The sequence below is a fragment of the Rutidosis leptorrhynchoides genome, chromosome 1 (assembly GCF_046630445.1).
Source record: "Rutidosis leptorrhynchoides isolate AG116_Rl617_1_P2 chromosome 1, CSIRO_AGI_Rlap_v1, whole genome shotgun sequence".
Classification (NCBI taxonomy): Eukaryota; Viridiplantae; Streptophyta; class Magnoliopsida; order Asterales; family Asteraceae; genus Rutidosis; species Rutidosis leptorrhynchoides.
Window position 1 is genome coordinate 202,941,316 of NC_092333.1, and position 18,155 is coordinate 202,959,470.

Consider the following 18,155-nt stretch of genomic DNA (forward strand, 5'->3'; position numbering starts at 1 on the left):
ATAAGGATTCATTTACTCGGTTGGTAATATTTAAAAATCCATTTTATCAATCTCGTAAACAAGTTGTTTAAATCATAATTGTAGATTCAAAAGCAATTTCAATTAACGTCAATCAAAATTCAGTTGCTTATATCTTTTAATCCGTTCATCGAAACTATTCGATATCTAAATGAAAAGTTATTGATTTTTCGCTAGCTTTCCAAAAATATGTATATCATATACCTTTTACCAGTAATATATGTATTTAATTCGTGATTCATTATAAACTGTTTAGCGACGAAATTTAGCATACAAGCATGTATAAATATATATATACTCGAGCACTAGACATGGATACACAATTATTATGTAAAAGATAAAATATAAGTACTTACATATCAACATTGAGATTCAATATTGTAGGAAAGTACGTAGACGTAACGGAGATGATAAACACTAGTTTTGACTTGCAAACAAAACCCTTGAACAATACCCATAACCTCCTTAGTAATAACCCATATTTTCCTTAGCTCTATCCCTCTCGAAAACCCATTTTTGAAAGTGACACGCTCATAACCTCGTCGTAGTATTTTATGTATAATACTAATTATTAATAATACTAATAATAATAATAAGATTAATAATAATATTAATAATAATAATAATAATAATAATAATAATAATAATAATAATAATAATAATAATAATAATAATAATAATAATAATAATAATAATAATAATAATAATAATAATATAACAAAGGGAGTAATTGTGCAACAAATGAACAAAAATCGTCGAAATTTATAGATGTTTGCTGGGATCTGTCACCATGCGATCGCATGGCTCCCATGACCAATTCCCATGCGATCGCATGGATTGGTTTTACAGCTCATAATGTTTTATCGTGTAACTCGTCGACATATATTATAATCGTAAATTGAATTTAAAATTTTAAAAAGTCGTATTTATTAAATACTTCAGGGGTATTCTATGTAACTTATAATTAATAATTTCTATCATGTCGTTTTCATGTGAATAGTAAATGAATTAATTTAAATTCAACTATTTAAGCTACACGTTGTACGTTGTGCTTTACAAATTGTACATTATTAATTTAACTTTGTTTCTTAAAAAAAATACAAAAATTATATCATAAAAATAAAATGACTTAATACGTAAAAAATTTTATTTGAAATAGCATCGTTTAATAGTAAATTTTTAATCATTTCGTATATAAATATTATTCGCATGATTCCATATATATCGAAAACTCTTATATTTATTAAAATATGTATATAATACATGTTATGACGTTCGTGAATCGTTGGACAAACAGGGTGGTCAACCGTTATATATAAAAAATCATTTTCAAAAGTTTCAAAATTCATTGCTTATCATGTCGAAAATATTAAATCATATAGAGAATTGGTTTAAATAAGTCGAAATTCTCCGGGTCATCACAGTACCTCCCCGTTAAAGAAATTTCGTCCCGAAATTTGAGTGAGGTCGTCATGGCTAACAATAAAAATGTTTTCATGACGAATATGAGTTGATAAATAGAATTTCTATCATCGTTGAATAATATGGATAAAACAATCCAATTACTCGAAGCGTATGAGGGAAGTTATCGTAAAAGAGTGAAATGAAGAATAGAGATGCATCTTATCTCTTGACATAGTAACGATTGATTTCCGGAATTTAAAGAATAGAAAATCTTCTTAATCTAAATAAGATTTGATTCTTCGGAATTTGCGGAAATTAAGATTTTTTTTTTTTGATTAAATGCGCAATCTGCCTCGATTGCTATGTCTGATATTTCGCTATAAATTGACCTCTTCCGTTTCATTTATTTTCACCACTCCTATAATCTTCTTTCTTATTTCATACATCCCAATAGATTGTGAAAATGCTTAATCCAGTTCTGATTCTTGATATTTTCCTGGCTATCGTATCCTTCATTCTTCTTTTTCATCTGCCACCAGAGGAAGTTATTTTCTTCTACTATTACCTTGGGGTTATAGTGTTTTTCATTCTCCCGTGTATTTATATTGCTATACGTATTGATATACACGGTTTGTAATTTCGGGGTTGTTATCGGGCTTATATTCTCCTTTATATTTCGGAACTTCATGCTTTCGTTTTCTCTTCCCGACTTTAAGTCAAGCGAATAATAGTCCAAAATTCGTAGGTATAGATTTTGAAATGAACATAATTAATATTATAAGAAAGAAACGGTAATGGCACAATCTGACTTGTCAAATTACCAGAATACCTCGAAAAAACCGAATAATCAAGAAAAATATTTTCTTGATATGTTTAGAGGTTAAATAGAATGAAAGAGTTATGTAACATGGTTCATGATGAGGGTGTGATCTGTGAACCTTTATCGCATTCCACTAGAAACTCAGCATGACTTACTGTAATATAATCACGTTGATCAAGTGTCATTATATTATACTAACGCATGCTTCAATTCCTAACATTACTTCAAAACATCTATTTTTCGAATTTTTCAGATTTTAGAAACTAAAATAGTTTCTTTTATGATGTAAAACAGATAGAGCGAAGAGATGAATGATTTCAGATAAGAATGGTTATAAAAAAATATCTTCAGAAATATGGAGGATATTTATAATGGAAGATACAATGATATCTTAGAATTTCTAATATCAGAGGATGATGCAAAAAATCTGTCTGTGAAGGTTTAGAATAAGAAGTAAGGTTCTTACTAATGGTTTCAGCAGACACTGAATCATTTGGATTCTTTGAAGGCAGGTTCAGTCTTTGTGATTTATCCACAGCCTCCTTCATACTTTGCTCAATCCGTTTTCCAGTTCCAAACCTTATCTTTTTCTCAGCTTTACCACCATACTATTCTTTATCATTAAACTTTTGACTGTTAAGGTCGTTTACAGTTTTTGCTGCTTCATCAGCATTGTTCCAATTTCAGCGAACTAGTTCATAGTTTGGGATGTTTTTTTTTAGAAACTTCACATTCGAAGTATGTAAGTCTAAAAGATAGACATTATATGTATATATAACTGTTGACGTAGAATTGCTGCGATATTCGAAATACTGATTGCTAATTCCCAGTAGTTGATATGGAAATTATTGTTACAAAATGTGGATGAGTACATGATAGGGTTTCAATGAATATTATGATTTTTCGGAAGGTCAATGATCAATGGAGTTGTTAGTAAATTTACTGCTAATGTGGTGGAACATGAAAGGTTTCCCAGTAACAAGAACGTATATATCAAAGTCACAATAAGGCTAATATGAAAAGTCGAAGTTGGTTGGAAGTGTTATAAAACTGGATACTTTGAAAAGGATTGCAAGATTATTTTCGGTAAAAACAACGCTAAAGGATCTTGCACATTTATGAAGTCAAAATATAGCTTTGAAAGATATCGAGATCTAAGAATGATGTCACCGGTTCAGAGTTATGACTTGGATTCTGATCCGTCAATATGTAAATTTGTATGAAAACGATTGTATATCGTTGTGAGCATTGTTAATAATTTTTGAATCAAAGTTGAAGAATGTACAGTGTAACATATTAATTGCGAACTTATATATCAAAGTTATAATAAGGCTTATTCGAATGAATAATTGAAGTTGATTTGTTGGAGCTGTGACAAAACTGTCTATGTTGAAAAGGGTTTGAAAAGTTATTTTTGCTAATAAATGCCAAATGGTCTGACACGATTACGTGTTAAACTATGACCTTGGTTTCGAGAGTTTTTCAGGTGCATAACTGTGAGTAACATGTGGTTGGATCATCATCTCGATGGTTCATTGTTTGAAGTGTTTTTCAGAAATTTCGGATGGTTTGAACACATATTGTAATCGTTAATATACATATGATGTTCTAGCACAGTTTTGAAATCAAAGTATAGCTTTGAAAGATGTAGGGATCTAAAAGTGATGATATCGGGTATATCTCTACTTGGATTCTGATATGTTAAAATCAGAATATGTAATTGATTTTGAATGAGTATGGTTGTTTTGATTTCTATGAAAGAATGTTTCTCGTTATGAAAGTAGTTGATGATTGGATGAATCAGAATCGAAAAATATAACGTGTTAATTGTGAATTTATATATCTCTCTGGTATTACCTACCCGTTAAAATATTCTCACCATTAACAGTTTATACAAAAGAATTTTCTTAATTACAATCTTTATGAAAATATACCTACATATATATTTTCTTTAGATGTAATCATGGATTTAATGAGTTAACATAATATTAATCTCATCTGGTTTTTGACTAGGACTAGAATATATAATCTCTAAAACTTTTAGAAGCTACATATTCTCTGCAGAATATTTCTTCGATGAAGTTATGAATCAATACTTCATCGTTTGTTGTTGTTGGTATTCCTTGGTATCTATGGTGCGTATGACGTTGATGTTCGAGGTACAGATTGTGATGTTAATGTGTGGGATGCGGATGTTGTTGTTGGTGGTGGTGATGGTACTGTTGGTGTTGCTGATGGTGGTACTGTTGCTGTCGGTGCTGCTGGTGGTGCTTGTAACCTTTGCACCACATTCTCCAAAGCCACTACCCGAGTGCGAAGCTCGTTGACTTCTTCTATTACACCGGGGTGATTGTCGGTTCGGACGAGTGGACGAATAAGATCTAGAATTTGAGATAATATATAATCGTGACGAGACACTCTGGAAATGAGAGAGAAAATGGTGTCTCGAACAGGTTCGCCGGTAAGTGCTTCAGGTTCTTCGCCAAGAGGGCAATGTGGTGGATGAAAGGGATCACCTTCTTCTTGTCTCCAATGATTGAGGAGGCTACGAACCCATCCCCAATTCATCCAGAATAGATGATGGCTAATTGGTTGATCCATTCCGGTTACACTGTCTTCGGAGTTCAGGTGAATATCCATATCGGAATAGCTGTCGGAATTTAAGGAATTTGAACTAGATACGGGATCCATCTTGTATAATTAGGGAGATTATTTTTGATATGAATTAGATTATAGAATTTAGTTTGGTATTCTTCAATACATAATTTACATATGTATATATAATATCAAATTCCATAAATCACGGAGAAATTTTCGGAAGATGTCAGGAAAAGTTTACAGTATCCGATATGCTAAGATATGTATTAGCAGATACGCTGAGATATGAATTTTATCTACACACTATTCATGCAATAACTGCAGGTAAACGTGTCTAGACTTAAGAATGATAAGCATGTAATTTCTGACAAGAAATGATAAGTAAAACTTTTGACATGTAGACACAGTCGAAGTCCAGACTTACTAATGCATTCTAACAACTATCAGTTAGACACACTCATGCAAGACCTGGTTCACTAGGACCAACGCTCTGATACCAACGGTGACGATCGCTCCAAATCCATATGGACGAACACGTCATTCATTGATTTCATTGCGAGGTATTTGACCTCTATATGATACGTTTTGTAAACATTGCATTCTTTTGAAAAGGCACACCATAAATGTATATTTAAATCAAAGGTTTTCGACATCTGATGATTTCTACATATAGACAATCACCGTATATAATAGTTTACAATAGTACTTTCGTTGACAATGCAGTCAAAATAAGGTACATGGTGATGAATTGGTGAATGCAACGTTTTCTTGAAAAATATGCCATGTAAGACTCCATGCACATAACTTGTATATCATAATAGCAAACAACGGAAGACTTCTAGGGAACCTGAGAATAAACATGCTAACAAGTGTCAACACAAAGGTTGGTGAGTTCATAGTTTTAATGTTGCGCATAATCTGTATATAAAGGTGGATCACAAGATTTCAGTTGTTCAATCCAGAAACGTTTATCAAAATATTCTACGAAATTGAGCACCCTGGTAACTAAACTTAACGTATATATAATTTGTACCCTTTGTATAATCATCCTAATAATACACGCAAACCAACGTGTACGCTTCTCAAATAGCATACGTCCGTTAAAAGGCTAGTGCTCTAGCTCGGACGGGGATATCAAGCCCTATGGATCCATATACTACTACTCGCGCCCACCAGTTCTTATAACTGGTAGTTAACAGTTACCAAAGCTAAGGGATTTTCGGTTCAAACTCAGTGTAGAATTTAGTATGTACTTGTATCCATTGTGTTTTAAATAAAGTGCATGTATTCTCAGCCCAAAAATATATATTGCAAAAGCAATTAAAAAGGGATCAATGAAACTCACGCATATAGATATTGTAAAACAGTTATTAAATCATTTGCATGTGTTCTCAGTCCAAAAACATAAAGAGTAAAAGGGAGCAAATGAAACTCACCTTAGCAGCACATAAAGTTGTTCATCGTAATGTGACCGAAACCCGGAATATCAAATAATCGTAGATCTCAACCTAGAGAACATATGTTGGTCAATAAATGTCTATCAAGCTAGGTCTGGTCATAGTGTATCACAACCCTAATGCTCGAGATCGACATACAAAAGTTTATCAAAAGTCATTTCAAAAAGTCATTCTGACTTTAGTTCAACAAAACGAGACGTGCCTTATATAAGGATTCATTTACTCGGTTGGTAATATTTAAAAATCCATTTTATCAATCTCGTAAACAAGTTGTTTAAATCATAATTGTAGATTCAAAAGCAATTTCAATTAACGTCAATCAAAATTCAGTTGCTTATATCTTTTAATCCGTTCATCGAAACTATTCGATATCTAAATGAAAAGTTATTGATTTTTCGCTAGCTTTCCAAAAATATGTATATCATATACCTTTTACCAGTAATATATGTATTTAATTCGTGATTCATTATAAACTGTTTAGCGACGAAATTTAGCATACAAGCATGTATAAATATATATATACTCGAGCACTAGACATGGATACACAATTATTATGTAAAAGATAAAATATAAGTACTTACATATCAATATTGAGATTCAATATTGTAGGAAAGTACGTAGACGTAACGGAGATGATAAACACTAGTTTTGACTTGCAAACAAAACCCTTGAACAATACCCATAACCTCCTTAGTAATAACCCATATTTTCCTTAGCTCTATCCCTCTCGAAAACCCATTTTTGAAAGTGACACGCTCATAACCTCGTCGTAGTATTTTATGTATAATACTAATTATTAATAATACTAATAATAATAAGATTAATAATAATATTAATCTTAATAATAATAATAATAATAATAATAATAATAATAATAATAATAATAATAATAATAATAATAATAATAATAATAATAATAATAATAATAATAATAATAATAATAATAATAATAATAATATAACAGAGGGAGTAATTGTGCAACAAATGAACAAAAATCGTCGAAATTTATAGATGTTTGCTGGGATCTGTCACCATGCGATCGCATGGCTCCCATGACCAATTCCCATGCGATCGCATGGATTGGTTTTACAGCTCATAATGTTTTATCGTGTAACTCGTCGACATATATTATAATCGTAAATTGAATTTAAAATTTTAAAAAGTCGTATTTATTAAATACTTCAGGGGTATTCTATGTAATTTATAATTAATAATTTCTATCATGTCGTTTTCATGTGAATAGTAAATGAATTAATTTAAATTCAACTATTTAAGCTACACGTTGTACGTTGTGCTTTACAAATTGTACATTATTAATTTAACTTTGTTTCTTAAAAAAAATACAAAAATTATATCATAAAAATAAAATGACTTAATACGTAAAAAATTTTATTTGAAATAGCATCGTTTAATAGTAAATTTTTAATCATTTCGTATATAAATATTATTCGCATGATTCCATATATATCGAAAACTCTTATATTTATTAAAATATGTATATAATACATGTTATGACGTTCGTGAATCGTTGGACAAACAGGGTGGTCAACCGTTATATATAAAAAATCATTTTCAAAAGTTTCAAAATTCATTGCTTATCATGTCGAAAATATTAAATCATATAGAGAATTGGTTTAAATAAGTCGAAATTCTCCGGGTCATCACAATATAGCTTCAAGTGTACAACTCGTTGATGTGTTTGCATCATTTTTACCAAGGTTTGACCATCATAACCCAAGTGTAAGTCTAAGACATGAAGCACAACTCACTTAAGTGTTGCAAGTGTTTTGATGAACCAAAGTTACATCAAAGTCTTAGATTTAACACATACATGAACTATAAAAGTAATATTGAACTACAAACTAGAAACTAAACTAACTAATCAAGATTTTAAGATGTAGAACATAGTTCTTAGTTAGATCTTGAAGATCCAAGACCCAAAAGTCTAGATCTAAAGTTATTAAGTTAAATCTAACACAAGTGTATGAAGTCATAACTAAAGAGTTACACTTCCATGTTCTTGAAATCTTAAAGTTAACTTTTAGTTTCAAGAAGTATGAGATCAAGACTAACTTGTAATACTTGACCATTTAAACCTACAAACATGAAATTAAAGTATATAATATAAAGAAATAAACTAAGTAACCAAGTAAATAAGTTCATGGATTTCATACTTTAAAGATTCAAGCCTAAGTCTTGATCTTTAAGAAAGTAAACTTTTAAGTTTACAAACATGATTCACAAGTATGATTTTTACAACCATGAACTTACAATCTTTAAGACTTTAAAGGTAGAACATAAACTAGTAAGTTTATGTTCTTGAGTGTTCTTGTAAATACAAGATAAATGAAGAACATACTAGCAAGTTTGATTCTTGATAATTAGTAAGTAATAACAACAAGTAAGTAACTACAACAAAGAACTAGTAATAAACAACAAGCAAAGATAATGATGAAGAGTGACTTGGGCTACGGTTTAATAAAAAAAATATATGAAGCTTGCTACTTACAAGTATTTGAGAGAAAAAAAAGAGAGAAAGAAAGGTAGTAAATGAAGTGTGTGTAAGTATGTGTGAAGTGAATGAAATATGCAAGATAATACTAGTAGAATAAGTTGACAAAATTTGAAAACAAAAACATCCTCCAAGGCACTATGGCCGTTGGTTTCTACAAGGGGAAAGGAGGAGAGAAAAGTCCACAAGGTTACTTCATGTATTTGACTAAAAAGATGGTTAATAAAGGTGTTTACATGGGAAAGGTACAAGTAACTAGATTCTTACAAGTTAATCCATCTAGTTTATTTCTAAAATAATACTTACATGTGTAATGGGCTAATAAGTCCATTAAAGAAGTAGGGTGGGCTTCTTAAGTCCATTAACACTAATAAAGGCCCAAGTTCCATTAATTGACAAATTAATCCAACAAAGCCCAAGTAATTAACTAGTAACCATAGTTAATTAAAATGATTAATAAAAATTAATCATGAATGTAAATAATATCTGAAAATATTATTCGTGAAAGTTCGTGTGTCACAAAGACGTTTCGGGCATTTAAAAGTCAAGTATGGTAACAAGTAAATGTATATAACAATACATTCGTTTAATCACAAGTATTAATAATATCCATTATTAATTAAAGATGGAAAAGTCAGGGTCGTTACAATGCAGAATTTAAATCTTGTGGTATATCAAAATGATGAATTTTATTGTTTTATGATAAACTTATGAACTCACCAACCTTTTGGTTGACACTTTAAAGCATGTTTATTCTCAGGTATGAAAGAAATCTTCAGCAGTGCATTTGCTCATATTACATGGAGTCGTTCATGGCATATAGAGGTCAGAACCTCGCAATGGGACCAACTGTTGAAGACTTTGTCCAGATGGATTAGGACGGGTCGTTTCAAAAGAGAAGGTTGGCTGTCAAATCAAGCTGCAGGGTACCCTCGGTAACCGCAAGCCTTTGGACGATCGTACCCTCAACTCCAAAACAGACAAGATTCTCCCATTAAGGGTAAAAAGGTAATTTCGGGGGCAAGAGTATTAAACGGCGCAGTTAATTGTCAAATCAATGCAGCAAAAGTAATTATTACTAAGTTTAACTTAACGAAGCTCATATGTCGATATTAACGCTTCGTAAAATTAAACTGGGGGGCTTGATAGTGTACCCCACCTCCGGCCCATTTATCAGCTTCAAAGTTTGCTTCGGAGGATACGGCTACAATATATGGAACGAAGGAAACTTCAGCTACGGTGAACGAGGTCATGGAATCAGAGCAACAACAGTGAGCTTAGAGCCCATAAAACCTCGGTCAATTACAAAGTCATGACTAGCGAATCTATTCCTAGCTCGGTGCAAGCCTGTACCACAAAAGGAAATGGGACAAACTCACTTTCCTCTGCAGGTTTACCAAAAGGGAAAGTCAACTAGTGATCCAAAATCATTGGGAACTAGCGAACTGGTATGGAAAGCCGTTCCATCCCATTTATAAATGGTATAGAATGCAGGAAACATTCCACATTCAATCCATACACACATAATAACACAATCATGTTATACCATTTGCTTCGGTGGCGTAAAACAGTCTCCTGACTGTTACCTTCGGGGAATCGCCAGCGAATATATCCAAAACCACAATCACTCAATCTCAATCTTTGTGACTTGTATATCCCCATATCAATACTAATCGCCGGTTATTGTACAAACAGTTAGCTAGGTTTATTTCGGTTGTTTGTATGCTTTCTAGTTGCGGAGTCTGCCTCGTTTTGAAAGAATTTTTCTTTTGTTGAAAGATCCTAGGTTACATATTGTTTTCGTGTTTTGCAATGGAAGAAAGAAAAAAATAGCTCACGTAATCGGTCCACTATGCAGACACCCCAACATAAAGAAGTCTCTTACTTAAAATTGACAAGACATACAATACTAAAATTTTAAAACATGTAATATCATATCATATCATAATAGACCTCTCATTATTTATTATGAAACTTTAAATGGCTCTGTAATTGCTATTGAGTTTGAGCATCAAGTACAATGGGTTGGGCTACCTTAAGTACTACATAGTGTTCCACCACAATAGTTCAATTAGTAAAATAAAAGGGTCTCACCACAACTAGTTTGGGTCATATTGATAGCGTGTTTAGATGACAAACTTATAGAAGCTTAGTATAATTTATGCTTATATTCATAAGCTCAAAAGCTAGCTTTGGTACACAAAATCATAAAAACTTGTTAAGAAGTTATTGAATACACAACCTCTACCAATATAAGCTACTTAAAATAGCTTATGAGAGCAAAAAAAAAAATCAAGTTTATGAAACATGAAATTACTAGAAAGTTTTTTCTTTTCTATTTTTAAACGGCAGTATCGTCATCACCCAGAAGGACTTAACCACCTTCGCGATCATATGCAACACACACACACGTATTAGAAGGAAACTCAAATCGCAACAACCCTGACAGTATGGTTGAAGGTTTGGAAAACCCCCTCCAAAAAGCCTAATTGCTGGTAGTACCAATTGAATCTCTGCCCTTGAAATCGAACATTCGCCTACTCGTTGAGGACAAACCCCCCCCCCCCCCCCCCCCCCCCCCCCCCCCCCTCTACCACTCAGAAAATGCCTCGGTGGCTTACTAGAAAGTTATGGACTGCTGGGAGCACTTGTTGAGGCACGTTGGATGGAAGCTCGGGTAAATCACGGTCGTGTTTATTTTTTAAATATTATTTCATCATTTTTTCAACTTTTTATCATTATATTTTCAATCAACTTCCAATTATATATGGGCATATCACCAATTAGCATCCCCCAACACAATCTTCACTACTTCCAATTTTTTCCTTCACCTTTTCCACGTCACAACCATCAATCCATAAAACCTCCATCACTTATCATGTCATCGTCACCACTATGAATAGTTTTGTATCTACTCGCCTAATTTACACCAAAATAACTCATTTAAATGTTATAATTCTTATCTCATAACTCTTGAAATTCTCATGTGGTTGGACTAAAATAATTAGCAACATATTCGCTGGGTGAAAGTATTGTGGGTCATTCACCAAATATAACCGTCTATTTTCTATATGAAAGTATTGTGGGTCATTTGCAATAGACAAAAAGTAGTCTTTTGTATACAAAAACTTTACTTATATATTGGATTATGAGCATCATCATCATCATCATCATCATCATCATCATCATCATCATCATCATCATCATCATCATCATCATCATCATCATCATCATTATTATTATTATTATTATTATTATTATCCTTATCTACTAAAAATCGCCGATGTTTTTGTAGTTTCAATGGTTTTGGATTGTAATTTTGAGTTTTTGCTTACACTACAATCGGCCCCTCACATTTGCCTTAATTTACACAACGACCTCTCAAATTTACATTTTTCCAGGGGTAAAGAATGTATATATACAATTTTATTAAAATAAAAGAAGAGGGTCCTATCTTCTAGCTCGGTGCGAGTTAAATTTTTCCGAGCCCACCGTTCAACTCAAAAAAAACTTACGAATACAACGGGACTAACTATACGCGAAACGAACACTTCAAAAAAAAGCGCTCAATACCTCGGACTATATTCAATACATATACACACCTATAATACGCTCCGTTAATTATGAATACGCACGCAACCCAAAGGCCCCGCGGCATCGCGCGAGCTCTTTTTCTAGTTTTAAACAAAGGTTACATACAACTAAAATAACTTATAGACCATTTTAGATTAAGGACTAGGAGCAAGTGCACATCTTACACATACTCAATACCCATATCCGGTAGTACCGTCATGGGACGTTTTGAATAAAAATGGTAAAGAATCCAAAATAGATAATGAGAGATTCACATTGTTCCCATTAACATAAGAGCAAACACATTTTGATACCACTATATAATACAAGAAGCCAATTCGAGGCTCAAAATGTTTTGATTAACAGCCTTTTAAATGATCAAACCGAATAAAAAACATTAACACCAAACGGACTAGAAAACGACAGATTATCACTCAAATGGACTGCAAATTTCTCACTTCCTACTTGCATTCAACACCAGCTTCAGCCGCTCGATGAGGTTTGTTTTTCCTCCTACTCCCGATATGACGAAATCCATTAGACCGGGTTCCATTTGAGCTGTCCTCTTTTAGTAAAGTACCGTTTTCCTTTGTCTCTTTGTTTCTTCTCCTTTTTTTCCCTTCAACATCAGAACTTGCATTCTCATCATCATCTTTAATCTTTTCAAAACCTTCATCGATTTCATCGGTTAATGGCTTTTGAGGCCTACCCCTTCGTTTCTGAACAGGGATTTTTTCTTCTTCGCCATTTGCAACATCATCATTGTTGTTTGTTAAAGTAAATTTCTTCCCTTTTCCTTTACTCTTACCCATGCTTGCACCAATCAAGAATCTTACAAACTCTGCCAATTTAATTTTAATTTAATCAATAAATAAGGAGTACCTAAATCCTTTTTTCTAGAAATAAACATAAAAGGCAAAAGTAATACATAAACGGATCGTGGGTATTGACTACATTTGAATATAACACACTAAGAACCCTAAAGATGAAAACTTTATAACAACCCAGATAAAGATTGACCAAAATTAGGTGTAGTAACCCTAGAGAGTATATAATTGGCACTAAAGTTATGCATAAGATCCATAAAAGAAGCATAAACCAGCTAAAAGACTAGATCCATAAAAAACATAACTTGAACAACAAAGAATTTGTATACAAAACATAACACTAAATTTATGTTCAAACAACTAATAGTAGTCAAAGAAAACATTATCAGATTAAATGTAGTAAAAAATAGCATTAAATTACCATGTGAAGTATTAAAAAAGCCTCTGCAGTGATTCGGTTGTAAAGCAACATCTTGATATGAAAAAAGGAAGAAAATAATCTCTTTTTTTATTGAATAACAAGAAACAGAAAACACAGATCAAGAAAGATGGTGATTTGGGGATAAAAGGAGAAAATGGTCCATACAAGGAAAGTAGCTGAAAAAGAAGATGATGAAGAAATGAAAGTAACAAAAAGAAGGAGAAATTGGTAGTTTGATTGGTTAATGTAGATGGGAATTTAGTATGGAAAGTGAAAGGGATCTGTGTTTGTTAAGAGCGAAGATATCTAAAATCTAAAATATAATCCAAATCAAAGACATGGTTTAAGGGTAGATTTGGTAAAATTTTGGAAAAAGGTATCTCATGTTTTCCATTTATGTTTATTTACTCTCTCAGTCATGTATTAATAGACCCAATTTTATTTTGTGTCGTCTTAAATTATGAGCACGCGGTACTGAGGGTCGGCTCCGGTGCTGGCATCGGCAATGACCGACGGGCGACCGACATCGCACTAGCGTCTATTCGGCGTTTTGGTCTTCACAGTCTAGCAAGCAACGTTGGTTTGATCCATTTGAGTGGGCTCAAATTTTTAAAATTTATATTCGTTCACATATTTTATTTTTACTTTTATTCTGTTTTTTTTATAAATAAAATACTACCAACTTATTAACATTTTTACCCACCATTTCAAACACTTATATATCATTTCTCTCCAAATACACATTCCGAACTTCAACAATTTCCTTTGATTATAAAAAAAAATTTGTCTCAATCAAACAACGATATCATTGCAATCGAAGTTTATTTTTGGGGTGAATTTGACTCCGAGATATAAATGTACGCATATGGATCGAAACGACCGTTTAATGATTTAAACGTCCATTGCTTTGATTTATCGACATTGTGTGCATTTCTTGAAGAAGAAATACCTTTCCTCCACATGAAAGTTTTGTATTTCAGTGACTACTCAAAAAAATTTGAATTTCGTGAATATCCGCAAAAATAGTATGAAATCGTAGGAAAAGTCAAGATACATGAAAACAAAATTGAGTTGTATCTTGAATTCTTAGATGAAAATTTCCATCCTTTTTACAAGAACCTGAGTAGTTCCGATGACGGATACATGAGTGATGATACGATTGAGAAAGTTCCTTGAATTCGTATTTTAGGATACTGTGACAACCCGGAAATTTTCGACCAAATTTAAACTTTATCTTTATAAGATTCTGACACGATAAGCAAAGTCTATTAAATCGAGGCTCAAAATGGTTGAACTATTTTATTAAATCATATGATCTTTGACTATTCCCGACGATTCACGAACAATTGTTTGTAAATAAATATGTATGTATATATATATATATATATATATATATATATATATATATATATATATATATATATATATATAAATGTAAGGATATATAATAATTTGAAATTATAAAATATAATGTTAACATTAGAATTAGAATTAAATATTTAAAATAGGATGCAAAATAATTAAGTGTAATTTAAAATGAATATATATATATATATATATATATATATATATATATATATATATATATATATATGATCTCTATTTATGTATATTGTAACATATAAAATTTATAAATAATAAATATTCAATAAAGATTATCATATAATATATGATTATTAAATATTACCTAGTTAAAAATATATATAATACAAGTTAAAATATAGTTATTATATTGATATTATTACTTTCATTATCATTATAAATATTAACATTAATATTAATATCAGTATTATTAATAATATTACATATATGAAATTTGATGCATTTGATTTGTTACTAATATTATTATTATCATTGTTAATATCATTATTATTATAACTAGTAGTAAAATTATAATGATTTATATTATTATTAGATATTATTATATAAAAATTTAATACTCATTATTATATAATATATTATATAGTTATATTACATAATCAATGATATGTAATACTAATATATTAAATTTAATTATATTTATTGTAATAATATTGTTATTACTTTCAAAGTTAATATCAATACTAGTGTTATTAATATTATTACCTTAAATATATAATCTATAAATATGAATTTGATATATATAAATTGTTATAGTATTATTATTACATTTAATAATATTAATATTATTATAATTAGTATTATGATTATTATCAATAATATTATTATTATCATTTTTATTATTATTAAATATCATTATTGTTAGTAACATTTTTTAGTATTATTTTGGTATTATTATTATTATGAATATTTTTATTATTTTTAATATTATTTTTATTAACTGAAATTATTTATTCTTTATATTATTATTAACATTGTTAATTATTATTATTAATATTAAAAGTATTATTAATATAATATTTATATTTATTATTTATTTGAAAAATAATACATATACATACAGATTCCATTTTATGTCACGATCGTCCTGTATTGGATTTTGTTTTCTGTCTCTAGATTAGTAGCAAATCGAATTAAAATAACAGAATGCAACAAAATCAGTTGTAGGTCGATATCCACTTTATTTATCTATTTTTTTATTTGTTTCTTCCTGATTGAATTTTTTTTTTTGTCGATTTCAATTGGTATAAAACAAAATTGATCCTATTATTTTCACTAGATCCATTTACTCGAACATCATCTTATATACAGCTAGTGCACTACTGTAATTCATCATTTAAAACAGAAAAAATAGAAATTAAAGAAGTCGACACTGTGCTTGAACTCAAAGTACCAAAACCTTGATTTCAAATACAATTTCAAAATCTAAGAATGCAGTTAAGTTAGGTTTCAACTAGTCAATCTTTCTGCAAAATTTCGTATTCCAATTCGTCCTATCAAACCTGAATTTTCGAGTCAAACTTTAAATCCAAAAAGATAAACTATGTGTTCATCACAAAATTCGTATTGGTTTTAGTGTTTATGTTAAAATGAATGATTTAGAAAGTTTCAAGGAATGATTTAGAATTAATTTCATTTAGAAATCATGATCTAAAATGTCCTAGAATTTGAAATTGGAATTTGAATTCATTAAGATGTTCGACAGGTCTGTTATGATCCTTTTTATTTTTTTATTTTTTCGTTTTCTGGTAATCAAACAACTATCACACAAATCATTTTCTGTTTCATTTATACATCATATTACGAGTCTTAATCGAACATAAATTTATGGTTATAAGAGTGAGGATCCCGGTCGACGGGTTAATGAAGAAGAAGGAAAAAGGGGAAACAGAAAAGTAGGTTTAATTAAATTCGGATCTGGGTATAGATAGATGATACGTGACAGAGGAATGGTTAGGATGTTTATCGGGTTTTGAGAGGTCACGGGTTCGAGTCCGGTTTGTGTAACGACCCAACTTTTTTGACTTTTAATTACATTTATTACTTTTACGAAACTGCGTATTTGTGCGTATTGATTTAGATCTTATTCTGGGATCATTAATCATGTTAATTACTTTCATTAATGCCTTATAATGTGTTTTAAGTGCTTAATTACTTAACATGATCCTTACTTATTTTTTAAAACGAGCTACATACTTGGTACACGTTAAACTTTCGTCATAATTGGAACATTATGACTACGTAAACATAATTGTTATTTATTAATGACAATTACTTGGCTTTATGGTTCCTTAATTATGCTTAGTGTTTACTAAGGCTCACTAGTTACCTTAATGGACTTAACACCTTAATGGACTTCTATGGCCCAACCTACTTAACTTAGTGGACCACTTAATGGGTTAATTAGCCCATGTAATTACAATTTAGTCCATGTAAATAATGAGACAAGTATCATGCATGCTTATATACTAATACTTGCATTTTGTCTCAAACCACCCAACATCCCGACACCACTTTGTACCACCACCATGGACCACACCATGCCACCACCACATGAGGCCAAAATGGTCCCCCCCCACCCATTGAAACCGTCGGCCAACCCACCACCCACACCACCACTTCATTTTTTTTAAATCTCACTTCATTCTCTCATTTTATTTCATTCAAACACACACACTTCTCTCTAGTTTCTCACTCTAAAGTTTTGTCTCAAACTTTGAAGAACTTGTAAGTTCTTAACTTTTTTTTCTTTTTTTACTTTAATTCATGAATCATCATCATCATCATCATAATTCAAGATTCATGTTTTGTAACTTGAATCATTATATATCTTGTGACTTTAAACTTTAATTTGAAGAAAGTGCAAGAACATGGAGGATTAAAGCTTTTTAGCTTTTAATCTTCTTTACTTATGAAAGATCTAAGTTTAAAACTTAAGATCTCTTTATTTATGTTTAAAGATCAAAACCTATGTTCATGATCTTCATGTAACTTGTAAGATCCAACACTTTACTTTATGGATCTTCAAGAAAGTTTAAAATACAAGCTTACTAGCTTGATGTTTCTACCAAAAGTTAGTTAAGATAAAAAGTCTACTAACTTATGATCTTCTTTAGTTTGTTGTAGCTTAGATTTGTGACTTGTG

At 30.8% G+C, this 18,155-nt stretch overlaps 1 protein-coding gene across 1 annotated transcript; it reads right to left on the reverse strand.

Moving 5' to 3' along the window:
* Positions 1-12,689: 12,689 nt before the first annotated feature.
* Positions 12,690-13,846, reverse strand: LOC139867903 (uncharacterized). Its single transcript, XM_071856252.1, has 2 exons — positions 13,631-13,846; positions 12,690-13,223 (listed from the first exon to the last, which is right to left on the reverse strand). Exon 2 carries the CDS (start codon positions 13,192-13,194, stop codon positions 12,844-12,846), a length of 351 nt encoding a protein of 116 aa, XP_071712353.1. The 5' UTR covers positions 13,195-13,223; positions 13,631-13,846; the 3' UTR covers positions 12,690-12,843.
* Positions 13,847-18,155: the final 4,309 nt, after the last annotated feature.